Source organism: Salvia hispanica, chromosome 1 (genome assembly GCF_029641045.1).
Source record: "Salvia hispanica isolate PSC_SH4W2 chromosome 1, Shi_PSC_v1, whole genome shotgun sequence".
NCBI lineage: Eukaryota > Viridiplantae > Streptophyta > Magnoliopsida > Lamiales > Lamiaceae > Salvia > Salvia hispanica.
The window spans coordinates 27587419-27613821 of record NC_142692.1 but is presented as its reverse complement, the minus strand read 5'-3'; the positions used below and the strand labels follow the sequence as shown (position 1 = coordinate 27613821).

The 26403-nt window shown below is 38.3% G+C and overlaps 2 protein-coding genes, 1 non-coding gene and 1 pseudogene across 4 annotated transcripts; 2 read left to right on the top strand and 2 right to left on the bottom strand.

Annotated features, from left to right (window-relative positions):
- Positions 1-762: 762 nt before the first annotated feature.
- On the bottom strand, positions 763-2585 carry CYP703A2 (cytochrome P450, family 703, subfamily A, polypeptide 2). Its single transcript, XM_048119389.2, has 2 exons — positions 1642-2585; positions 763-1557 (listed from the first exon to the last, which is right to left on the bottom strand). The coding sequence occupies exons 1-2, from the start codon at positions 2581-2583 to the stop codon at positions 919-921; spliced, it is 1581 nt and encodes a 526-aa protein (XP_047975346.2). The 5' UTR covers positions 2584-2585; the 3' UTR covers positions 763-918.
- Positions 2586-11061: 8476 nt separating this feature from the next.
- On the top strand, positions 11062-11133 carry TRNAQ-CUG (transfer RNA glutamine (anticodon CUG)). Its single transcript has one exon. It is a non-coding gene; the product is annotated as a tRNA-Gln (tRNA).
- Positions 11134-12212: 1079 nt separating this feature from the next.
- Positions 12213-14909, bottom strand: LOC125222051 (transcription factor MTB1 pseudogene; annotated as a pseudogene). The gene is made up of 2 exons (XR_016134563.1): positions 14596-14909; positions 12213-14477 (listed from the first exon to the last, which is right to left on the bottom strand). The product of XR_016134563.1 is annotated as a transcription factor MTB1 pseudogene (transcript).
- Positions 14910-19993: 5084 nt separating this feature from the next.
- LOC125206318 (uncharacterized) lies at positions 19994-22483 on the top strand. The gene has a single exon (XM_089060509.1). It carries the CDS (start codon positions 19994-19996, stop codon positions 22481-22483), a length of 2490 nt encoding a protein of 829 aa, XP_088916635.1.
- Positions 22484-26403: the final 3920 nt, after the last annotated feature.

The following is a 26403-nucleotide window of genomic DNA, read 5'->3' as shown; positions in this document are numbered from 1 at the left end:
TTCATGTTACTCCCTGTTCCATAATCTACATGAATTGTAACAAAATTGTAATCCAATAAAATACAACAAAGTACAGTAATCAAATGAATTATGACAAAATTGTAATCAAATTAGTTACAACAGAGGCGAAATTTTTCAGCTAAAATGTGTGTATGTGCCATGTCGTATCCTATTTAATTAATTGTAGCCAATTCTAGTAATTAATCTTATATAAACGCGTCAATATCTATCATACTTGTCTTTCGAAAAAAAAAAAAAAAAAAAACTTCACATAACTTAACTCATTGTCATATCGTGAAATTTCTTCCACTTCCACTAAATAAACTTTTATAAAATATGTATGATAGTATCTCAGGATTAAAGATCCGGATACACTAATCATACCTCATTTCGCTTACTAACTAGCAGTAAATTCGACTTCAAATATAGGGGGTAGAAAATTAATGTTGTCGTTTGCAAATTAATTTCAAACCTAAAAAAGACCATAAACGACAGGCCCTGCAGAATTAAATGATTCGACAAATTCTTCTCGTGCTCAAAAGAAAAAGAGAGAGGGAAAGTAGTTGAGTTTTCCTGTAAAGCACTAAACGCAGTAATGGTGTTGTATGCAATTAGTAATTAACCAAGAAATGGTCCACTCTCTGTCCCCCACCCATATTTCTCTCTTTTCAATTTATTCACTATTTATTTACTTTATCCCAAACTATTCAACTTGAACTGCCGCTTCACCCATCCCTCACCTACTCAACCAATTTCCCTCTACCAACACAGTCTTAAATAAAATTTTTGCTCTTTCCATTTTTTTAAATGAATTATTCAAAATACTACGATTAAGCACAATTTAGAAGTAAAAAAAAAAAAGTCGTAAACTACATAATTTAGGGGGGTTAATTTAACACAATAAGCAATAATAAGAAGTCAATGATACAAATGGGCCGCTAATCTAGGGCGGGCAACGGCAATCATGGGCCGGGCCTTGGGCATAGTCATCCCATACACTTCACTCGTATCGATATCTTGGGGCCTGAGGCCCGCAGCCGGGGCCCAATCGAAAGCGTGCAGCAGACGCGCCAGAGCCGTGAGCACGAGCGTGACGCCGAGCGGCGCGCCGGGGCACTTTCTCTTTCCCGCGCTGAAGGGCAGGATTTTGAAGTCGGCTCCGTGGCTGATCTCGACTCGGCTCCCGTCAGCCGGCCAGTGCCTCTCCGGGTCGAACCGGTCCACGTCGTCCCAGATCGCGGTGTTGCGGCCCAAGCCGTGCGTGTTGATGAACACACGTGTCCTATCCGGAATGTAGTACCCGTTTATCGTGGTGGGCCGGGTCGACTCGTGCGGGATCAGAAACGGGCCGGCCGGGTGCATCCGGAATGTTTCTCGGACTATGCAGCGTAGGTAGTTTAGATGGGCCAAGTCGGCTTCTTGGACCATCCGATTTGGGCCGACGACTGAGTCCAGCTCTTGTTGGGCCCGTTTGAGAACATGTGGATGCTTGATTACTTCGCTCATGGCCCACTCGTTTGTCACTGCGGAAGTGTCGGTCGCGGCCGCTATCATGTCCTAAAATAAATACATATCTAAGTATTTAACAACTTTTATTTATAGTATTAATAGATGAATATAATGAAAAATGTTTGAAATGACCTGAATGACTGCCTTGATCTCTATGTCATCCATATGCTCTTTTCCATCTTCACCGGGCAAACCCAACAAGACATCAACAAAATCCATTTGGCCATCATCTTGATTTTCCTTACTTGCCCTATGTTGTTCTATAATTTTTGTATGAAATTCGTCAACTTTTTTCTCGACTTGCCTCATTTTCTTCTCGCATCCAAACGGGTCGACCCACCTCCAAATGGGCAAATAATCACCCAAATAGATGAGGCCCAGAAGCCTGAAGAGCTCATGCGTTATGTGCATGAACTCCGTGGCTTCTTGTGGGGCATCCGATCCAACCCCAAAGTATTGCTTTCCTAGCAACATTCTAGTCACGTTGTTCATCGAGAAAGCACCTAGGAGTTCCCTCAAATTCACCTCCTTTCCACATTGGGCCGAGGCCCATACATTTCTAACCAGATGTTGGGCCTCATCTGATCGGTGGCCCGCAAACGACTCAAGTCTTTTGGTAGTTAATAAATTTTCCATGCAAATTCGTCGTAGTCGTTTCCATTTTGGGCCGAGAGGGGCCAGTGCAACATCTCCACAATTGTAGGCAAGGTGCTCCGCTGCCAAGGTTCGTGGTCGTGAGGCAAATACATCGTCTTGTTGCCTTAGAATCTCACGGATGATGTCGGGATCATTGGTCGTTATGGCGTCGACCCGACCCAATCGGAGATAGACGAGGGGTCCATATTTCTCACATAGGGCCGCTAAATCTCTATGAGGAAGCTGGCCCAACTGAAGAAGGTTGCCGAATATGGGCCATTTGGGTGGGCCCGGGGGTAGTTTGATGGCTCCGATACTGGAATTCTTGGAGAAGAAAAGCCACCAACTAATGAATTTGAAGAATATATATGAAGAACTTAGGATGCACAAAAATGTTAGAAGATGATTTAACTTAAGAAAATGCAAATCACTATCCATTTATTATGGCAAGATTTTGAGTGATTTTATTATCTAGATCAATTTCAAATATATAGATGGTAAGATTGAGTAGATCGATGTTAAGTTGATGATTCTTGCATGCTAAACCATCATCATGCTTTGGTTAGTCGCCTACATTTTATCTAATAAGAAAGAAGCATCATATGCATGTGCGTGATGAAAATTTACATAACAATGGAATAAAAGAAAGTCATGGCATTCTATAAATAAGTGATTCCTCCATTCCCCCAAGAAATAGAGAAGTTTTGGTGATATTGGTTTGTAAAACTTGAACTCAATTTATCTGCAGAGAGAAAAAAACAAATAAGCCAAAGAGTGCTCTATCAAAAATCTTGAAGTATCATAAATCCATGGATAAATTGTTTATTGGACAGAATGGGATCAATTGTTTGCTGGATAATCCCAATAGAAATCAAGAGTGTTATTTTTTGTATATACAAATAGACATGATTAACCTCCATCTCAAAGCTAACCATGAAGGGCATGTGTTGAAGAGCTCCAAAATCAGGATTCAGGATTAAGTTCGATAGGGTTGCATCATAAGCACCAATTCACATGTTCAAAAATACCTGCAGTATAACTATATGGAGTATAATAAACCTTGAACTGTTATCCACGCGAAGATCTATACTATGTATGATAAGTATAAAACATCAAACTCAATTCGCTACATTTCAAACAAAATTTATTGAACAACATCTCAGTTTCTGATACTCCCTCCGTCCATGATTTAAAGATTCATTTTAACTCGGTACGAATTTTAAAAAATTAGAGTATTTGACTCTGCGAAGAAAAACGAATGAAGAAGTTAGTGAATGTGAGTGTCACTTTTAGTATTGTTTATAATGAATTATGCGTGAAAAAAGTCATGGAATGTGGTGTCCACGTACCAAAAATGAAAAAAAAAATGGATTTTTAAATCGTGGACGTCCCAAAATGACAAAATGGATCTTAAAAGTGATTTTTTAAATCTTGGACAAATGGATCAATAAAATGTAATTAAAGACTTCAATGAATTTTGTATTTAATTATATTTGGAATTGATAAATTACAGCTTAAAATAAATGAAAAAAGGACAAAAATAAGGTGAAACGCATAAAAATAGTCCATAGTCCGTATAAATGGAGAAAAATTTCAGTGCTCCAGGCATACCACGGTGGACAATTGATGTGGTATGCCCTACCAGTAAGCTTTTGACAACTAGATATATACATGGACCACACCGCCACCTATAAACACACATAGCTGCACATATATAGAAATTTTGTATGTCCATAAACATCCATATATACACTTAGGGATGTCAATCGGGCTAACCCGTTCGGGTTCGGGCCAGCCCACTCGGGTCGCCGGGCTATTTGGGTGCGGGCCATTCGGGTTATGGATTTTTCGGGTCATAAATTTTCAACCCTAACCCTAACCCGTTGGGTTTTGGGCTAACCCATCGGGCTATTCGGGCCTAAAAGCTTTCGAAAATAATCTCTTGTATCAAAATTTTCTTCTATAAAATGATTTTAAATTTTAGATACTTTTTTTGTTTTTAGTTTAGAATCATATAAAATCTTCAAATTTTCATAGTTTTCTTCAATAATACTTGAAAAGAAGCCATTCATCTCGATCAACTACAATATAAATTAAAGCTTGTGTTCGTGTCATTATTATGACATTGTTCGTAACTAATTCTTTATGAAAATTGAAAATCATATCTTACATGAATCATTATTAAAATGATAAATATATTAAGATTTTGATGGGGTAGTTCTTAATTTTGTCTTAATTGGCTTTGGTGCAGGTAAGACACTAGTGGCAGATGATGGGACGATGCTATAATGAGTTGAGATGGAACTTGAAAGCTGATATTGTGGAATCGAGTGGAAAAGTGTAGAATGAAGATTGAATAAGACTAATGATTGTGTAGAATGAAGATTGAGGATTCAAAAATATAAAAAAACCCCTAAAACTTAATATTTTATAATTAAAACTCACAACCCATCGGGCTGACCCGCAACTCGTTCGGGCCAACCCGTTTAACCCGCCAACCCATTCGGGCCAACCAGTTTAGCCCGTTTTGTATTCGGGTAATAAATTTACAACCCTAACCCGCTCATATTACCGGGTTGTTCGGGCCGACCCACGGGTTTCAGGTTGAATTGACATCCCTACACTCATTAATTACCCTATATTCAATGCATTTAAACCATTAAATAAGATTGTAAAGTAAAATTTACACAAGTATATATACATCACAATTTTAAATGGTGGGAAAGTATTTTGTACGCCAACATAAAATATTTTCATAAATAAAAGAAATAAATAAATAAACAATAATCCAAATTTAGAGTCATCACAAAACTCTTGAAACTATTTTATTTATGAAAATATTTTATGTACAATCTATCGAATATTGTTGATATGATTAAACTTTATGGTTGGTGATTTTGAGTATAATAATTTAATTTATATTTATTTTAAATTTAATTCCTATTTATTATAACAAACGTTCACTCTATTTTGTTTATAATAATATTTTTTGGTATACTAACAAAATTTTAATATAATAAAAATAATTTTTGGTCACTCTAATTTTATTAATTATCTTTATATTTTAGCATAGAATATAAATATTACCAAATTAACGTGCCATGCAAAAAGAAAACAAGAATTATACTGTATAATCATACATATAGATAATTTATTGTGCACAATGCTAGCAATAAGAAAAAAAACAATGCCATTAAATTTTTGTTACTCCTATACGCAATGCTAGCAAAAAAAAATTATACTTCTCACAATGTAAATAGGTGATGCCTATTACGTATGTAAATTTTTCTCCACAATATATACTTTGTTGGAAAATATATAAGCTATATGTTGGAGGAATAATTTAGTTTGGAGGAAATATTTGAGAGGAGGATGAGTGGAATATGTAGGAAATGGTTTAGGAGATGTTTTGATGTGGGGAAGGAAAGAACACTCAATTTCTCAAACTTTCTCAACTTCACAACTTCTCAACTTCTTCAACTTGTTCAAAATGTTACAACTCTCCCCTATTTATAGGGCTTCACTTCATATTCTAGAATTCTCTACTAGAATCTATAATATTTTATATCTAGATTTTTTCTCCATAAAAATCTAGATATTTTCCTAACATTCTAGGAAATTCTACTAAAATATCTAAATATTTTAATACATCCTAATTCTAGAGAACTCTACAAAATATCTATAATCTAGAGAATTCTCTTAAAATATCTAGATACTTTAATACATACTAATATCTAGATAATTCTACTACAAAATCAAGTTTAATTATTTATTCCAACACCCCCCCTTAAACTTGATTTGTCATTCCGAGCAACATCCTGATCTTGATAAAGTCTTCGTACTTGAGGGGCTTTGTGAAAATATCAGCAACTTGATCTTGCGATTTCACATACTCGACTTGGATCTCCTGATTTGCAACGCAGTCTCTGATGTAGTGGTAGCGGGTGTCGATGTGCTTGCTTCGGTTGTGGAACACTGGATTTTTGGATAGCGCAATCGCCGACTTGTTATCCACACAAATAGTTGTTGGCTCCTTTTGTGGCCACCCGAGCTCCGATAATAAACTTCTGAGCCATACTGCATGACAAACACTGAAGGTGGCTGCCACATATTCGGCTTCGCATGTTGATAATGTGACAATGGGCTGCTTCTTAGACATCCAAGTGAAGGCAGTGTCTCCCATGTAAAACGCATATCCACTTGTACTCTTTCGGTCATCATTGTCTCCAGCCCAATCACTATCACTGTAGCCAACAAGTCTATAATCATTAGCAGCTGAATATAATAGGCCATAGTCGATCGTACCTTTGAGATATCGGAGTATTCTCTTTGCTGCCTTGAAGTGGGTAGTGGTTGGATTCTCCATGTAGCGACTTACGAGTCCTGTAGCGTACAATATATCTGGCCTTGTGCAAGTTAAGTACCGTAGGCTTCCAACCAAGCTCTTGTATAGCGTCGGATCCACCTTTTCTTCTTTATCGTTCTTTGATAGCTTGATCCCGCATTCCACCGGTGTATTGATTGGTTTGCAATCCTCCATTTTGAACTTATTCAGGATCTCCTTTGCATAGTGTTCTTGTGTGATGAATATTCCATCTTCTCGTTGCTTTACCTCCACTCCGAGGTAGTATGCCATCAGCCCGATGTCTGTCATCTCAAATTCTTTAGTCATGGCCTTCTTGAATTCCTCGAACATTTTTGGATTGTTTCCTGTAAAAATGAGATCATCCACATACAAGCACACTATTAAGATATCATTTCCTTTACTTTTCACATAGAGCGCGTGCTCATGTGGGCATTTGGTGAAGCCGTTATCTTCAAGATATTTGTCGATCCTGGTATTCCACACTCTCGGTGCTTGCTTTAGCCCGTACAAGGCTTTCTTCAACCTCAACACTTTGCCTTCTTGGCCTTTCACCACATAACCATCAGGTTGCTTGATGTAGACTTCTTTATCAAGAAATCCATTCAAGAAAGCCGACTTTACATCCATTTGATAAATCTTCCATCTATTCTGGGCTGCAAGAGATAATATTAGCCTAATAGTTTCTAAGCGAGCGACAGGAGCAAATACCTCGTCATAGTCGATTCCAGCTCTTTGGCTATATCCTTTTGCGACGAGTCTCGCTTTATATCTTTCAACTTCACCATTGGAATTCTTCTTGATTTTATACACCCACTTGACTCCAATGGCCTTGTGTCCCTTTGGTAGTGACACCAGCTCCCACGTGTCATTCTTCTCGATGGCTTTGATCTCTTCCTCCATTGCGACTCGCCAATTTTCACTTGTTGTAGCTTCTTCAAAGCTAACTGGTTCACAATCAGCAAAAAGGCAAAGTAAAGTGAGATCTTATAACCTTTCTGTGTCGTCATACACTCCATCCAAACTTCGTGTGCGTTCTATGGCTCTTTCATTCAAGAAAGATGGTGGCGAGTCTCTGACAGCTGATGTGGGAGATGTAGGTGGAGTTGTTTGTTCTTGGTGCTCCTCTCCGGTCTGCTCACCTGCTCTTTGCTCTCCAAATGGTGGTATGAAGGTGAAGTCATTGTCTGAGCCGAAATCCCATACTCCTTCTTCATCGAACTCCACATCTCGGCTAATCATGGTTTTCTGTGAAGTTGGATCATATAACTTATAGCCTTTAGTGTTAGAGTCGTACCCGATGAAGATGAATGGCTTGCTTTTGTCATCGAGTTTGCTCCTCGTCTGATCTGGTACATGTGCATAGGCTTTGCTCCCGAACACTCTCAAGTGGGCGATCCCTGGTTTTCTCCCGCTCCAAGCTTCTTGAGGAGTCATTCCCCAGACACTTTTTGTTGGAGACCTGTTAGACAGGTATACGGCGCACGCCACTGCTTCTGCCCATAGCTCTTTGGGCAAATTCTTCGTCTTCAGCATACTTCGAGTCATCTCGACGATAGTCCTGTTCTTTCGTTCGGCAACTCCATTCTGCTGGGGGGGGATCTTGGGACCGTCAATAGCCGCCGAATTCCGTTTTCTTTGCAAAACTCTTGAAACTCCCTAGATGTGAATTCTCCACCTCGGTCGGTCCTCATTGCTTTGATTTGTAGACCGCTTTCTTTCTCGACGGCAGCCTTGAACTTCTTGAATGCGTCAAATGCTTCTGATTTCTGCTTCAAGAAGTATACCCACGTTTTTCTTGAAAAATCATCAATGAAAGTAGGAAATAATTATTTTTACCGAGGGAGCTTGGCTTGATTGGTCCACACACGTCTGCATGGATTAACTCCAATGGCTTTTGAGCTCTAGAACTTGACTCCTTTGGGAACGACTTTCTGAAGTGCTTCCCAATTAAGCATCCTTCACAGAGTTGATCGGGGTGCTCAATGGGTGGTAATCCTCATACCATTTCTTTATTTGATAGCAATTTCAAGCTACCAAAATTCAGGTGCCCAAATCGAAGATGCCATAGCCAAGACTTATCTTTATAACATGCGTGAAGGCACTTCACCACATCATTTTGAACATTTAATAAAAACATCCTATTCTTGGACATATGCACTTTGGCAATTAATTCATTTTTGCCATCTCTTATTGAAAGGCTATAATCTTTCATGTGAATGTTATAACCTTTCTCTAAGAGTTGTCCAAGACTCAATATATTGTTTCTCATGTTGGGCACGTAATATACGTTAGAAATAAAATCATGAGCTCCATTCTTCAAACGAATTAGAATCTTGCCTTTTCCTTTAACTGGAATTTTAGATTCATCACCAAAGGAGACGTTACCACTTACTGATTCATCAAGCTCCACGAACATGCTCCTGTTCCCGCACATATGATTGCTCGCTCCCGTGTCGAGGTACCACATATCATCTTTACTTCCAGCTTCTCCTTTATAAGCTAGAAGAACACATCCATTTTCTTCATTCGTATTCTCCACGTAATTGGCCTTCTCTTCAACTTTTGATTTTTTCTCTCTGCACTCGGAAGCATAGTGCCCATATCTATGACAATTATAACACTCTATTGAAGATTTATCGTACCTCGATTGTGGATTGCTCCTTCCTCGTCCTATATTTGGGAACTCCTTTCTTTCTTCATTGTTGGAAAAATATCCTCGTCCACGTCCACGTCCATGAGCATATCCTCGACCACGACCACGACCACGATCTTGTCTTTGTCCGCGACCTCTTCCTTGTGGGCCACCACCATTGCTCGAGCTTTCTTGTTTCTCCTTTGGGCTTACTTGCAACTTCAAAAGTTGCTCCACAATTTCTTGTTTCTTCTTTTGTTTCTCCTCATATGCTTGTAGCGAACCCAATAAGTGATCGATGGTCATTTCCTCCAAATCTTTTGTTTCTTCTATTGTAACTACTATGTGCTCAAAATTAGGGGTTAGAGAGCGCAATATTTTCTCCATGATTCTAATATCCTCCAATTTTTCACCATTTCTTTTCATTTGATTTGACACCGCCAAGACTCTTGAAAAATAATCCGAAATTGATTCGGACTCTTTCATATGTAAAGATTCAAATTCCCCTCTTAAAGTTTAGAGGCGTACCTTCTTTACTCGCTCCGCACCAACACATGAGATTTGGAGCTTCTTCCACGCTTCTTTGGCGGTGCTTGCACTCGAGATCTTCTCGAAATCGTCATCCCCTAGAGCTTGATAGATGAGATAGAGAGCCTTCTTGTCTCTCTTTCTCGCATCTCGCAATCTATCCCTTTGTTGTTGGGATAAATCGGTCTCGTCTTGTGGCTCCTCGTAGCCATTCTCCACGATCTCCCAAACGTCGTGGGCTCCTAATAACGCTTTCATCTTGATACTCCAATTATCGAAACTGCTCTTATTGAGCATGGGGACTTGGAACGACGGCAAGTTAGCCATACTACAGGTAGGAACTTATGGCTCTGGTACCACTTTGTTGGAAAATATATAAGCTATATGTTGGAGGAATAATTTAGTTTGGAGGAAATATTTGAGAGGAGGATGAGTGGAATATGTAGGAAATGGTTTAGGAGATGTTTTGATGTGTTGAAGGAAAGAACACTCAATTTCTCAAACTTTCTCAACTTCACAACTTCTCAACTTCTTCAACTTGTTCAAAATGTTACAACTCTCCCCTATTTATAGGGCTTCACTTCATATTCTAGAATTCTCTACTAGAATTTATAATATTTTATATCTAGATTTTTTCTCCATAAAAATCTAGATATTTTCCTAACATTCTAGGAAATTCTACTAAAATATCTAAATATTTTAATACATCCTAATTCTAGAGAACTCTACAAAATATCTATAATCTAGAGAATTCTCTTAAAATATCTAGATACTTTAATACATACTAATATCTAGATAATTCTACTACAAAATCAAGTTTAATTATTTATTCCAACATACTTATTGTGAAAGATTTAAGTGCATTAAATACAACATAATAATGTGTGTATATAGAGAGGTAGGTATATGTGTTATATATGGGACATGAAAATTTTCTATATATGTGCAGCCATGTGTGTTTATAGATGCTGGTGTGGTCCATGTATATATCTAGTTGTCAAAAGCTTATTGGTAGGGTATACCACATCAATTGTCCACCGTGGTATTTAGGGAGCACATAATTTTTTCTCGTATAAATGAGTGGACATGTTGTTTCTTAATTAAGGAATGAGGTAAAAATGTTGTGGAATCCATAAGTATTTAAGGACATGAACAATTCCAGGAACTTGGTTATGAATGACCAAGATGTGTTTTCCTTATTGTTTTGTCTCTGTTCGTAGAGAATATGTGAAGAAAATGCATAATGGCAAGCAGATATGATTTGTTCATGAATCATGCGTTGAGTTAGAACTCAGAAGCATCAATCTCACGTATCGTATTCAACAAAATGCTACCGTTTGCCGCTTTTTATTTTACTCAAATAACGTTTACGGAAGCAACATATTAAAAAGGTTCCATGGTCTAGTGGTTAGGACATTGGACTCTGAATCCAGTAACCCGAGTTCAAGTCTCGGTGGAACCTAAGGCTTTTGAATTTTGCTCACGTGTTTCCTGCATTTTAACTCACGTTATTCGATTGCATAAATAAAATAGTAGGAGTAGTACATGTATTTGTGGTGTGCGTGCATTCACACTTATCATGTGGAATATTCATGTGGATGCAATTAATAATTGACAGCTTACTCCAATTTATTTAATTTGAGATGGGAAAAATAAGGGCGAATATCTCTGTCACTATCATCAACATGGCGAATAATTACAATCATATTACACGCGTTTACAACGCGGAATTCACATGAGCCTAAAAATTAATGATTGTTCTCAATTTTCATGTTTTCAAAATTGTGCAAATTATCATTTTAAGGAGTTCTATTATACTAGGAGTATAATTTAGTAATTTACACTTAACGCTAAAACAAATTAATTAGAGAATTCAGTAAAACGGTAAAACCAGAGCCGTATCTGACGAGATTCCAAATTTGTACTCACCCACCGATGATGTCACTTCGACCCCAGATGAATATAAAGCAATCATTCATCATCCATCATCCATCCTATCTTAATTTCCTTTTTTTATTCTTTATTTAATTAAGAAGAATGCATATCAACCATTTCTTTCAATAACAATTTCCCACGTCTTAAAACGTTTTTATTGCATTCCTTTGTCACTACGAATTTCACACATTCTTATCCACAAATAATTTAGTCGTCAAATCAGACAGTTATGTAGAGAGAGTTCTTACATGTAATACAACATCTTCATGACATGTTTTTCAGACCATAAAACAGAGGAAAATCAACTGTTTTTTTTTATTGTAAAAGTCTACCAACCATCAACACATAAACCATTTCCATACTTGCTGCTTCAACATATATGGTAAGACTACTAACCAAGCAAATCATCATACCGAGTACTAGATAGAGAAACATAAAACATTTCATACGATATTCGATGTGGACTAAACTTTCTACTAAAACTAGATTTGCTATCTTTGTATCTCAACTAGATTAGAACAAGTGCAAAACTTAGAACACAAGAAAATGAGCCAAATCAGATATACAGATTCCAAAAGACCCAAAAAAGAAGAAAATAAATAAGGATGATATCTAAAATTGATGGGTTTAATTAATCTTGCGACCTGCGACTCGACTAAATATGTATAAAACTATAAGCAACTACAGCTTTGCTATCCTAGAAGGCCAAAACAAAGTTTTCCTCCCCTATTTCTAGCATTAACTGCTATATATCAAAATCTCCTCAAAAGCTTCTATGATGATACACTGCAAAGCAACTAACTAATCTGTTCAAGACCATAATTCTATTACCCGAGAGATAACTGATGATGGGGTGATCTGGATCTACGGGAAAATGCTTCAAGCAGCTTCTCCCTAGTTAACCGTTCGGATCCATGGGATTTGACAACAAATGTGTGGAACACTCGCTCACTCCCTGTAGCCATTTTTGCATCGACAATAGTTGCCTGTGCATCATTGATTGCTTGGATGACTCTTGATGCTGGATGTGTGTCCAACGGGCAGCTGACCCTAACAGTGACTTCTTCACGGTCAGCTTTGATGTTGATGCTAGAAGCCAGGAGGTCTTGTGTTTCTCTGTTTGAATAAGTTTCTGAAACAGATGCTTCTCTCGACATGCTGCCAACTCCTTCTCTCTCAGACTCCATGTCCTTCAGCTTCTTCTGCAGTTCTGTTATGTAAGCAATAGCATCTCCAAGGAGAGAAGCTTTATCCATCTTAGAGATATTTGGTACAACAGCTCTTAGAGCGTAGAAGCGCTGGTTCAGCTTCTCCCTTCGCTGTCTTTCTGCCTCTACATGATTCAATGGTTCGTCTCTTCCATTAGCGGGCTTCCTACCACGCTTTCTTGGCCTCTTGTCTTCTGATAGGCCTGCAGCCTCTTCCTTGCATGAAGCCTCAACATCTGAAAGCTCAGACTCGAGACTCTGTGGATGAGGGGTTAAAGGCCTTGAGGTCGCTCCAGTAAAGTCTATCTGCATTTGAGCCGACTTTTGATGCTGAAAATTATTGATCATGAATTCTTCTCTATTCCCGTTGACAATCTCAGCAGGCTTTTTGGCTGGAGTCTGAGGACTGTAAACCTCTAGTGGATTCCCTCGCTTTAAATTGCTATACTGTGTCCATGTAGGGCCATGAAAACCATTGCTATTGTTGGTAAATGGTAGCTTGTTCCTATTTCCACTTGCGTCCCAAGTCCTTTCTTGCACTTCTGGTTTCCTAATGGAAACATTTTCCCTGAATTGCACATTACTGGACTTCAAGTCCTGCCCAAAAATCTTGGGAACAACTTCTGGTCGGTCACGAATAGCCAAGTTAGGAATATGGCCATTTGTATCTTTTTTGTTCATTGCTGTCGCCAAAGCCGCAGCTGCTGTTTGCTTGGACCTGTTGAGCGAAGAGAACGACGAGAAGGAAGATCCAACCACCTTGACTAGCTCCATACTTTCTGGGATGCATCTGACAGACCCTAATTCAAGCACCCCAACATCAGTTGGGATTAAAACAATAGTTTGCATGCCAGCTGATTTTGCAAGGAATGACCTAACACAGAAATCAACGGGTGACTTCAATGCATCCAGCAACCATACATGCCTGCTAGATCCAAAACACCTCCCAGGGCCCCCTTCACCCCTAGGAAAGGAAAAGTACATTGAAGCTAGGAAGAACATCTCAGTGTCCGTTACCTTATCCAATCCAAACGCGTAATTCTCCTCACCGCCTCCTCCAAACAAGGTATGCAGCCTTTGGAGAACCCTTTTCCTCATTGTCTGCTGAGATTCATCCTCAAGCCTCATTTTAAGAATTCGAGTAACCTCAGATTCCTCATCCTCACGAGGTTCTCGACAGCACCCATCCCCCCACCCCAACACCAAATCCCCAGCCTTGGACCTAGAGAGCTGCCAGAAAATTGCATAATTCCAACTAAAATTGGAAGAATTTGGGCGCTCAACCAGATCTGCAAGCTTATTCTGCAAATTCTCATCATTCCCCATCCCCATTAATGAGCATTCAGCAGAAACTGAGCTCGACAACAAGTAATCAAAAGCCTTAGTTCCCAAAACCGCCGCCGCCATCGCCTTATCCTCATTGCTCCAGCCGACAACCCCCATGCCAATTTCTAATCCCAATTCTCAATAGCTGTTCAGCTTCAAAATCCAAATAATAACTGAGAAAAACAACAAAAAATCCAGTACTTCCCGATTGAAAATTCCCAAATCACAGAAATCAAACTCATCTAACAAACCAATCCAACATCACAGAAATTGAAGCTCCACTCTTCAAATCCACATAAGCCGCAGTTCTTAGTCTCAGATCTCAAACACAAGGCATCTACAGAACATGCATGTCCACAAACAAGGCGAAAAAAAACTTCCAAATGTAAGGAAAACATGAAATTCAGGAACAATAAACAATCCACCAAGAGCAGGAATTGAATGAAATTGCTCACCAGTATCTCGAGCTCTTCCACTTTCCGAGAAAGTATGTATTTGCTAAGAGTCTATGAGATAAAATCAGAACAAAATAATCAGCAACAGAAATAAGAAGAATTTATTTTTTGCCTCTTATTTTATTTTTGCAGAGCAGATGAGATGGAGTGGAGATGATTTCCTTTGGTGTTTCTAAATTTTCTTGCCCAAATTGCTGCATGTGTATGAAGTTTGGGTTTGGGGTATTCTGAATAGTGAAAAAGTAACCATGGTTACTGTGTTTTTGTATGTGTGTGTGTGTGTGTGAGAGAGAGAGAGAGAGAGAGGCAGAGAGATGTGCAGTCGGCAACAATCTTGTTTTTTTCCTTTTCCTTTTTTCCATTTAAGTCCTGTTGAGTTACATAAAGCTATGTGTGAGCCACGTTTCATAGGTGTAACAAATACGTAGAAATTCGATTTTTATTTAGTTTTTTTTAATATTTTGGAGCTATGGACATGATTCATGATATTAATACATTATTTTACACTCCTAACAAACTTGTTTATGAGTAATAGATAGGATATGAAACATTACTGGATAATTTTGGGTTGGAGAAATTGACACTTTAGAAGCACCCCCTTTTTCTATAATCAATCAATCACCAAGAATTATGAAACAAGAAATAATTTCAGCTTTTCCATCATAAGATAAGAAAACTTTATCCCATATTTTAAATGTGGCTATTTGAAATTCAAGTGCCAAAAATAGTACTGCTATTTTCCATCAACAACTGTATATGAGTGTTAAATGTGGAAATGATCAATGAAGTGTACTGGTGAAAATGGGGCCAAAATTAACTCAGAATTAATACATGTGTTTAATATTGTAGTAGTCATAAATACCTAGGTACTTATTTCATTTAGCTATCGTGTTATATATATATATTGGTACAATAGTAAAATTATGTACTGTACTCGTTTATAGCATTCATAGAGACTAATAAATCCTATAGAGTCTCACTTCTATAAGAAGTTGACACGGTAGTATTTTTTTATTAGTTTAATTAAATTAATCACTGAATTCATATGGATTATTGGTTTGTAATCATGAATCACTAAACTCTAACTAAAAATAATCAAGGGAAACCTTTGATTATAAATATGGACTATAAATTTCGAACCTATTTATCATCTACCTTACATTTTATGCATGGTACAAATAATATAGTACTCCACTACTACTATATTATTTATTTTTTTTACGAAAGATAAAAATTTGAGCTTAAACCTACAAATTTAGAGGTGGAGTCGGTTGAGGAAAAGATAAAATTGAGAGGAGAGAGTGAGCATAAACTGGTATTTTATTTATTTTTAATTTTGTGTTTCAATATTTAATTTTATTGCAATTTCAAAGCAGCCTAGCAACTCAAAAGCAAAAGGGCGTCCTAGGATTCACTGATAATCTTTTGATGGAAGTTAAGAGACACAATTAAAGTCTTGAACAGCTTGATTAAGAAAATAAAATACTGGTGATAATTATATTGAGTAAAGCATAAGCCTACCAATGATTCCAAAATATGTCTTAATTAAAGCAATGGGCTTTATTAATTATATATTTAATCTCTTAATATTATTTCATGCGATGTATAGGGGGTAACGGTGGGTCCCGCCTCTTCAAGTCTTGTGCAACACATGATAGATACCTACAATTATTGGTAGGTTAATTAAGGTATTACTTAATTGAATCCATGTTTAGCACGAGTGTATGTAACCATAAACTGCGGTTAAGGTTTAGGTTTGGTATATCATTGGATTTTAATTTTTGAAACAACCTGTATCCATATATTTTTTGAAATTGGATCTTCGTAGAAAAAAATAATTTTAAACTGGACCAAGGCTTAGATTTAGCAACTTGTCTTGATTTCATTAAATATATCAAGTCTTGGCAATTTTGATTTGAAAAATATGTTATAACTATCCTATTTAATCCTATCTATCTACTACAAAAACAAATATCACATTTTTTAATAAAATAATTCATCGAGTAATATTCAAAACATCAAAGTTATGACTATGAAAAATCAAATGATAAACTACACAACAAATGAATAAATAAATATACTCTCTTTATTTTCTAAAAATTGAAATTTTTTCATTTTTAGTCTGTTTCCAAAAAATATAAATTTTTCATTTTAGGAAATGGATCTCACACGCCACTAACACTACTAGCGTATCTATGATATTTTAATTTGGGGTGCGAAATATGTGAAAATTAATTATATAGTAACTCACTAAAAATAGTACTCCCTCCGTCTCGCTTTAGCAGTCTCATTGACTTTTCTGCCCTCTTTTTGTAAAAATGATAAAAAATAGTTAAATAGGAGAAATGATAAATTAAGAGAGAGAATAATATAGAGAAACGTCTTATCTACATTATTGTCTCTCTTACTTTACCATTTCTCCACTTTAACTATTTTTTATCATTTTTACAAAAAGAGGACAGAAAAATCAATGAGACTGCTAAAACGGGACGGAGGGAGTACTACATCCTAAAATGCCGTTCAATAAATAACACTTATTTTATAGTACAATTAAACTAACAATTCGTGTTATAATAAATTTATTTAATTTGAATATAATAAATGAGATACTCGAATAATATTTTTTTATCTAATTAAAGATTATATAATATTTAAAATCACACATTCAATATAAAATAACACGTTTTTATAGCAAAGTTAAACTAACAATTTATGTTACAATATATTCATTCGATGTGATATAACAAATTAGATGAATCTAAACAAAAACTAAAAATATACTATGAAGAAAGAATCGTCAAATTGTTCAGTCATATAAATTATTTGACGAAAACATTAAGAATACAAATTTAGATAAAAAAAGAAGAAAGTATGGACAAATATTTCATTCATATAAATAAAAGATAGGATAAAAGAAAGAAAAAATTGAGAAATGAAAGAAATGTATAAAAATAAAAAGGGAAAATGGAACAAAAAGAAAAATAAATCACAGCTCGATAGTGAAAGGATTTGATCCCAGGATAGTCAAGTGAGAATGCTAGAGCACCACCAATCACTTGCGATTGTATATAATGTTACCTCATAAATTGATAATACTATTAAGCTGTAAGTTTTGGTTCCCACCTTGATACACCGCTTACTAACGCTAATTCCACTACTTTCTCGCTTCACCTCTCTTACTTTACTCATTTTTATTTTTCTCTTTTTTATTTTACCTATTTTTATATTAAAATTCGTGTCATTTTCAAGATTCTTACTTTTAAGAAAGTGGAGGAGTGTACAGTGGCATATCCATATCCATGAATTTTAGTTTGGGAGTACGAAAGATATTATTACAATGACTCATAACTTTAAAATATTACTACTAATTATTTTCCCTTCTTTTTATTCGGTTCTTTAGTTAAAATGTTTATTTTTAAAAAATTATTATGCATAAAGAATTGATTAACATGTTGTATTACTACTATTTAGATGACTTCTCTTAGATTTATATAGTATTCCATTTGAGATTGACATAAGTTTTAATGTATAATTGGTAAAATAAGACAGGAGAAAAAAAATGGTTGAAATTGTGTAGTGGATTGTGGGGCCTATAAATGATAAAGGAAAAAGGAGAAAAAGGTTTCCATAAATGGATATGGACTATTTCTATGGGACGGACAAAAAAAAAATATAACCTATTTCTATGGGATGGAGGGAGTATATTATGAAAAATTTATTTTAGCTTTTGTAAAGTGTGCTATCTTTACCAAAAAAAAATCATATTTTCACTTATTTGTGCAAAACTTCACTTATTGAAAAAAGCACATAATGCATGCTTATATTTTCCAATAAAAATTTTATTTTAATTTATACAAGTCTAAAAAATAAAGCCATAAAAGAACGTGGGAAGAGTGTAAAAAATAAGACAAAAGGACAAATTTATTTAAATTATAAAAATTAAAAAACAAAGCAATAAAAGAGAGTGTAAATAAATGACAAAAAGATAAATTTATTTAAAATATAAATTGGGGCTAGAAGAAATTGAACCCACTTCCCTACTTTGCGAAGGAAGGAGAATACCACTAGACCACTAATATTTTATGTTAGAAAGGGGATTTTAGTATGTACTCCATTATCTAAAGCTTTGGGGTATAGTTGTACACCTTTGTTCCTTACTGGATACGTAAGCGGAAGTGTCTTTTATATAATATATAGAAAATTAACATAATAAAAATAAATTATAAGATTCTTATATTAAATCTAAAATCCGAATATTTTATTCATTAAAATGATAAAATAAGAATAAAATTATTTAATTATAATAATTTATATAATTGTAACTTTATTTATGTTGACAAATACTACTCCTACATGGAAATTTTAAAAAAAAACAAATGTTATACATTATGACTAACCATCGTAATGTAGTCCAAGTATTACACTAATTCTAGAATTATTTGTAAACCGTATAAGGGTCAGCTTAATCTGTGGTCTCCATTCTATTCAAATCTTCTACATCTAATCTTGCTATCCTCGATTGAAGGCATTTCACTTTCCACTCTGTACACTGTCACCTACTACCATGACTCTAGAACTTTGATTGAAAAAATTGATGTGTGAAGAGGTGTTTATAGAGAGATTTGCGTGAAGTGAGCTAACTAGAATTCTTCTTTGTGAAGAGTCCACACACCACACTTCAAAAGATTCTATGCATTTCATATACTAGAGTTGGACTATAACGAGTCGATGAGTTCAAACTTGGTGACCCACTGGCAAGCCTAGATGCGTTTTTGAAGTATTTTCATCTTTTTTATTTGTTATTTTTAGCCTCTAGTATATTGATACGACCCTAGACCCTACAACGACGGGGAAGCCACATTTGGTCAATGAGCACGACAACATGGAACCGGATCAGTCAGAGGTTGAGAGCATCGATAAAACGGACGTGGAAAGTACAAGGATGCCGAGCAGTTCGAGCAAGAGCCGCAAGTCCAAGAGGAACAGGTCGAAGCCTGCGAAATTCAAAGATTATGGTGCTAGATACAGATCAATATTTTGCTGTTATTTATTTTCCTTATGCATAATTATTTTTATTTCCTTTTGAACAATAGTATTTTTGGTAGCTAGAATTTATAAATCTTTTCGGGTTTTCTTCTTGATTCTTTCCCAAATCGTAAGAGTCGAATCAAGTAGGGTCCGGACTCTATATAATAGAGTCCATTAGAGAGTCAAAATCATCGAGAATTGAGAAATAAAACGTTCTTTTCTCGAAACCTTGTTTCTCTCCAAACCCTAGTTGCTGCTAGGGCTTGTTCTTGTTTTCTTTCATACAAACGTGTGCTCATTCAAAACCGATAGGACTAAATATCCTATCATCTGGTGCTTGCATTGAGCCCTCTTCTCCCGACACTCTACGATGTCTACTTCCGGTACGACGAACGACATGGAGGACCCACCGTCTAAATACACGGTGGAGGAATTGGGTCAGATGATGTTTGGCGCAAATATCCGTCACGCCGCTCTAGATAAAAAGTTGATGTCACAGCAATGCGACCTTGAGGGTTTTATGCGCCGTCAAGAAGCGACGAACAGAAAAATAGAGGACAACCTTGCCCTCTTGCTTGAACCCGGTCACGGTCACCATACCAAACTGCCGGACCGCCCCCCTAACACGACCGCCACTCGTGGCTGGCACCCTCCGCCATCGATCCTTCAACCGCCACACGGTGCTGTGCCAGAACCCTTAGTGAAGGTCAAGCCGGAACCGCCCCGTTTTAACGGGGAAAACGCACCCGATTGGATTCGAAAAATCCAAAAATATTATAATCACTACTTCACACCGCTGCATGATCGGATCTATCTCACATCCTATCTGTTCGACCACCCGGCTTCGAGTTGGTTGACATATTGGGAGGATAACTGCAGGATCAGAACTTGGGACGAGTTCCTAATAGCGGTCAAGCACCGTTTCGACCCCGATATCTACATCGATCACTTGGGAACCCTTGCTACTCTACGGCAGACAGGATCAATTGAAGCCTACCAAACGGCCTTCGAGGACACTATGCAGCGTCTCTCCAACGTATCAGACGATACCCTTATGTCTCTTTTCATCGCTGGCTTGCGAGACCCAATCAAGAAGGACCTGCTAACAAGGCGACCCTCATCCCTGAACGAGGCATTCGCCCTAGCCCAGCAGGTGGCGGCTTGTCAGATTCTCCTGACCGGAGCACCCCCCACACCCAAATCAAGCTTGCAGGACCGTGAGACCCGCCAACGGAACTTCTCTTCGGGACTCTCTACCACGGTGCAACACCGCCAGGGGCAAGCCCCGCCTGGACAGAACCGCCCACCCTACCCGATTATCAAGGTGTCCGTGGCTGAACGGGCAGAGAAACAGAGGAAAAATGAGTGCTATTACTGCCCAGAAAAATACACTCGCGACCATGTGTGTAGTAAGAAGTTCTATGCCTTGATCGGCGAGGATGATGAGGAATTTTTGGATGACCCGAACGAAGAAACCAACACTGAACTGGATGGTGAAAACATGGTAATTACAGGGGATGTGTCGAGCATTCACATGGTCAACCCGAGACTTAAACCTCGTTCAATTCGATTGCTGGGAACAATTAATGGCAAGACGGTGAACGTGCTGATTGATGGCGGCAGCACACATAACTTCATTAAGCCCGCCGTCGCTGAACAGCTAAGTCTCCCTGTGCTTTCAGTTAATCCTTTTCGTGTTTTTGTGGGTAACGGAGCCTCACTCCGTTGTTCGTATGCTTGTGTTCATACCCCTATTGCCTTGCAGGGACACGCTTTTGAAGTTGATCTATATATCCTCCAAGTGGAGGGACCTGACGTCATTTTGGGCGTCCAGTGGCTGCAAGAGCTGGGCGACGTCACTAAGAATTACAAGGAGCTGACTATGCGGTTTGAATTAGGTGACAAACAAATTTTCCTCCAGGGTGAAGGTTCACCCCCACGGCAAATATCTTATCATGGGTTATTTTCACTCTTAGTGCAGCAGGATGACTGCGACCTATTTGAAGTTGTAGCTGCCGATCAGCCGACACCCGACCCTCCGTCCCCAGATCCCTTTCCTTCCGTTGACCCTGTTCTGGGGGTTGTCCTGGCCAAATTTCAGCCGGTGTTCGCGGTTCCAACGGTCTTACCTCCGGCACGTCGCTGGGACCACCGGATCCATCTGACTCATCCAAACCGCCCGATCAACGTCCGCCCATACAGGTACCCATACTTTCAGAAGACAGAGATTGAGCGACAAGTTCAGGAGATGCTCGAGCAAGGGGTTATTCAACATAGCACGAGCGCATTCTCCTCCCCCGTCCTGTTGGTCCGTAAGAAAGACGGCACTTTCAGATTTTGTGTTGACTACCGCGCGTTGAATGCAACTACTACACCGGATCATTTCCCGATCCCCACGGCAGACGAATTGTTTGATGAATTACATGCTGCGAGGATATTTACTAAGTTGGATCTGCGGTCCGGTTATCACCAAATACGCATGCAGGTGGATGGCATCCACAAAACGGCATTCCGTACTCATGATGGCCACTTTGAGTTCCTCGTCATGCCCTTTGGATTGACCAACGCTCCCTCAACTTTTCAGGCAGCAATGAATGGTGTTTTTAGCCGTTCCTACGGAAGTTTGTCATTGTTTTCTTTGACGATAATCTGGTCTACAGCAGCTCTATTCAGGACCACGTGGGACACCTTTCTCAAGTCCTCACTATTCTTGCTGAAAATTGCTTCTATATCAAGTTATCCAAATGCTCTTTTGGAGTCAACACCATCGAATATTTGGGGCATATTATTTCAGCTGGCGAGCTTCGAGCAGATAAAGCCAAGATCGAGGCAATGGTTGCCTGGCCCACCCCCACCATGATCAAGCAACTCCGAGGTTTCCTAGGATTGACGGGCTATTATCGGCGTTTCGTCGAAAATTATGCAATGATTGCGAGCCCACTTACTGAGCTTCTGAAGAAGGACGCCTTTCGGTGGTCCACCAATGCGACCAACAGTTTTGTAGCACTCAAAGCAGCGATGAGCTCGGCTCCGGTGCTACGTCTGCCAAATTTTGAGATCCCTTTTGTCATTGAGACTGACGCCTCGGACTTCGGTGTGGGTGCAGTTTTGTTGCAGGAGCATCACCCCATTACCTATTTTAGTAAAAAATTGGGGCCAAAACGTCGCCTCTCTTCTACATATCATAAGGAGTTATACGCGATCGTCGAGGCTGTCCAAAAGTGGAGACAATACTTGTTGGGTCGGGAATTCATTATCCGCAGTGATCAACGCAGCTTGAAGGAATTGTTGTCTCAGGTCATTCAAACACCCAACCAACAGTTCTACATTCGAAAACTGATGGGTTTCAAGTTCCGAATCGAGTACAAGTCTGGTGCGTCGAATCGTGTCGCAGACGCTTTGTCACGAAGAGGGGATGATGACGCTGACGAGATGGCGTCGGTATTGACTCTTTATACACGACCATCACCTACGATATGGTCCACGATCCGGGCCGAGAATCAATCTATCCAAGAGCTGATCGATCTACACAAGTCTGTTGCAGACAAGTCAGCTTCGCCTCATTTTACAGTAGCAGATGGGATTTTGTATTTCAAGCGCCGGATTGTTCTTACTCGGGATTCAGCGGTTTTAAGGGATGTTCTGGTAGAGTTTCATGAATCCCATACCGCGGGCCACCCGGGTGTTCGACGTACATTGGCCCGCCTGACTGCGGTGTTTTACTGGATGGGAATGAGAGCCGATGTGACTGCTTTTGTCGCGGTTTGTCCAGTTTGTCAAGTGACGAAGTATGTGACGCAGAAACCGGCTGGATTGATTCAGCCGCTCCCTATCCCGGACTTGGTTTGGGCGGAAGCATCCATGGACTTCATTGTTGGGCTCCCAAATTCGCAAGGTCACACAACCGTGATGGTGGTAGTAGATCGTCTCTCAAAATACGTTCACTTCGGTGCACTGAAACCGAAATTCGACGCTCCCAGGGTTGCAAGACTTTTTGTCGAGACCGTGGTTAAGTTGCACAGTTTTCCGGAGAAATTACTATCAGATAGAGATGCCATATTTATGAGTGATATGTGGAATGAGCTGATGTCCCTTAGCGGCACGAAGCTACAATTTACAACGGCCTATCACCCTCAAACAGATGGCCAATCGGAGGTCACTAACCGTGCTCTTGAACAATATTTGCGCTCATTCACGTTAAACCAGCCGGCTCGTTGGTCTCGGCTCTTGCCTTGGGCAGAATTAGCTCTTAGTTGTAGTTATAACACGAGCATTGGTATGTCTCCCTTCCAAGCTTTATATGGCCGGGAACCTCCATCGATTTTTGCTACCCCTGCCCACCCGGCGAAGAATGGAGAGGCTGCGGCCCTTTTGGAGGATAGGACGACGACCCTACGGAAGTTACGCGAAAACATTCGTCGCGCCCAGGAGCAGATGTCAGCATCGGCTAATCGCCATCGACGCGACGTCGAATACAGAGTGGGTGATAGAGTTCTGTTACGTCTGCAGCCTTACAGACAAGACAACACTCTGTGGGAAAGCCTCTGTCTGCAAAATTAGGAAGACGTTTTTATGGCCCTTATGAGATAACAGAGAGGATTGGGAAGGTAGCCTACCGACTTAAACTCCTGGTGGAAAGTCGCATTCATGATGTATTCCATGTCTCATTGTTGAAGCCTTTTATTCCCCCATTTTCGGATGATATTGTGTTGGACCTGCCAGTGACATTTCACCGTGGCAACCCGTTGGATGTTCCAGTGCGTGCGTCGGCGGAACGCACGATTTTGTTGGAGGGCGTACCGCAGCAGCAATGGTTAGTGCATTAGGCCACTGACCCAGAGTTTAACCCGTCTTGGGAACCAAAGGAGGAGCTGCAGCGTCATTTTCCTTTTGTTCGCCTTGAGGACAAGGCGGTTTCGAAGGGCGGGGGAGTTGATACGACCCTACAACGACGGGGAAGCCACATTTGGTCGATGAGCACGACAACATGGAACCGGATCAGTCAGAGGTTGAGAGCATCGACAAAACGGACGTGGAAAGTACAAGGATGCCGAGCAGTTCGAGCAAGAGCCGCAAGTCCAAGAGGAACAGGTCGAAGCCTGCGAAATTCAAAGATTATGAGTGCTAGATACAGATCAATATTTTGCTGTTATTTATTTTCCTTATGCATAATTATTTTTATTTCCTTTTGAACAATAGTATTTTTGGTAGCTAGAATTTATAAATCTTTTCGGGTTTTCTTCTTGATTCTTTCCCGAATCGTAAGAGTCGAATCAAGCAGGGTCCGGACTCTATATAATAGAGTCCATTAGAGAGTCAAAATCATCGAGAATTGAGAAATAAAACGTTCTTTTCTCGAAACCTTGTTTCTCTCCAAACCCTAGTTGCTGCTAGGGCTTGTTCTTGTTTTCTTTCATACAAACGTGTGCTCATTCAAAACCGATAGGACTAAATATCCTATCATATATACTCGGTTAGAGTTGGTGAGAAGACGACTTTTGACTCATGTTGAATATTACAAAGTCTCAACATTGAGCTAAGTTCAATGCTAAGGTGTGCTTGCTAGTTTAATGTTGCTATTTTGTTTTTGTTTCAGTGAAAGTAGTTTTTTTTTTTTTTTTTTTTTTTGAAATTAAAATTAACAATAAATTTTATAATATATTAGATTCAAACAAAATATATAAAATAAAACAAACAATGTTAAGTGTGCTCCAAATGAGGATGATGCTTAAAGTGTGTAACAAACATATCATTAGGGGTGAACATTTGGGTTTCGGTTCGGTTTTTACCCAAACTAAACCAAAACCGAAAAATCGAATTTAGTTCAAAACCCAAACCGAACTGAACCCGAAACACCAAAACCGAAAAATCGAAAACCGAACTAAACCGAAAAAACAAAAAAAACACACACACACATATATATATATATATTAATATAGGTTTGTGTTAAAATGACAACCCCTCTTAAATTGACACCGTGACACCTCTTATACGGCAATATTATAAACGCTACACAACAATATTACAAACACTACACAGCAATCTATAGATTGCTGTATAGTGTGTCGGATATTGTTGGACAAGAAATATTGCTAATTAAAGACCAGCATATTGCTGACCGTCTTTTTCCAATTTTTTTTGCCACGTGGCAGTTTATTATTCGTCCACGTGTACAAATGATTGGCTAGGAATGGTGGTATAGTGTTATTTTAAGGGGTGGTGACACCCTAACCTGCCCAATAATATATTTTATTTTATATAATAGAATATATATATCTATAAAATATAAATATAAAATTAATAGAATACATATTATATAGAAAAGATATTAAAAGAATATAAATTATATAATACAATATATTAAATTAATAGAATATGTATATATATAATTATATTTAAAATATAATTCGGTTATTTGGTTTTTCGGTTTTTTTTTTCGCCAGAACCGAACTGAAACGAAAAACCGAACCAGATTTTAAAATTTCGGTTTGGTTTAATTCGGATATTCGGTTTTCAATTTTTTGCCCACTCCTACATATCATTTCCCCTCGTATCCCTACAAAATATAAGGTTTTATAGACATATCTTCTATTTTTTTTTTCATTTACTCTATTATGTTGTCTTTTTAAATATTCTCTAAACTATATATTATAAATCAAATGCATAAAAATCAATCTAATCATAGTTCTATATAGACACAAATCTATTAAATCTTTTTCATAGATACTTCTTTATTTTGTTTTAAAAAATATTTCCTCCAAAGTATATTATAAGTTACTC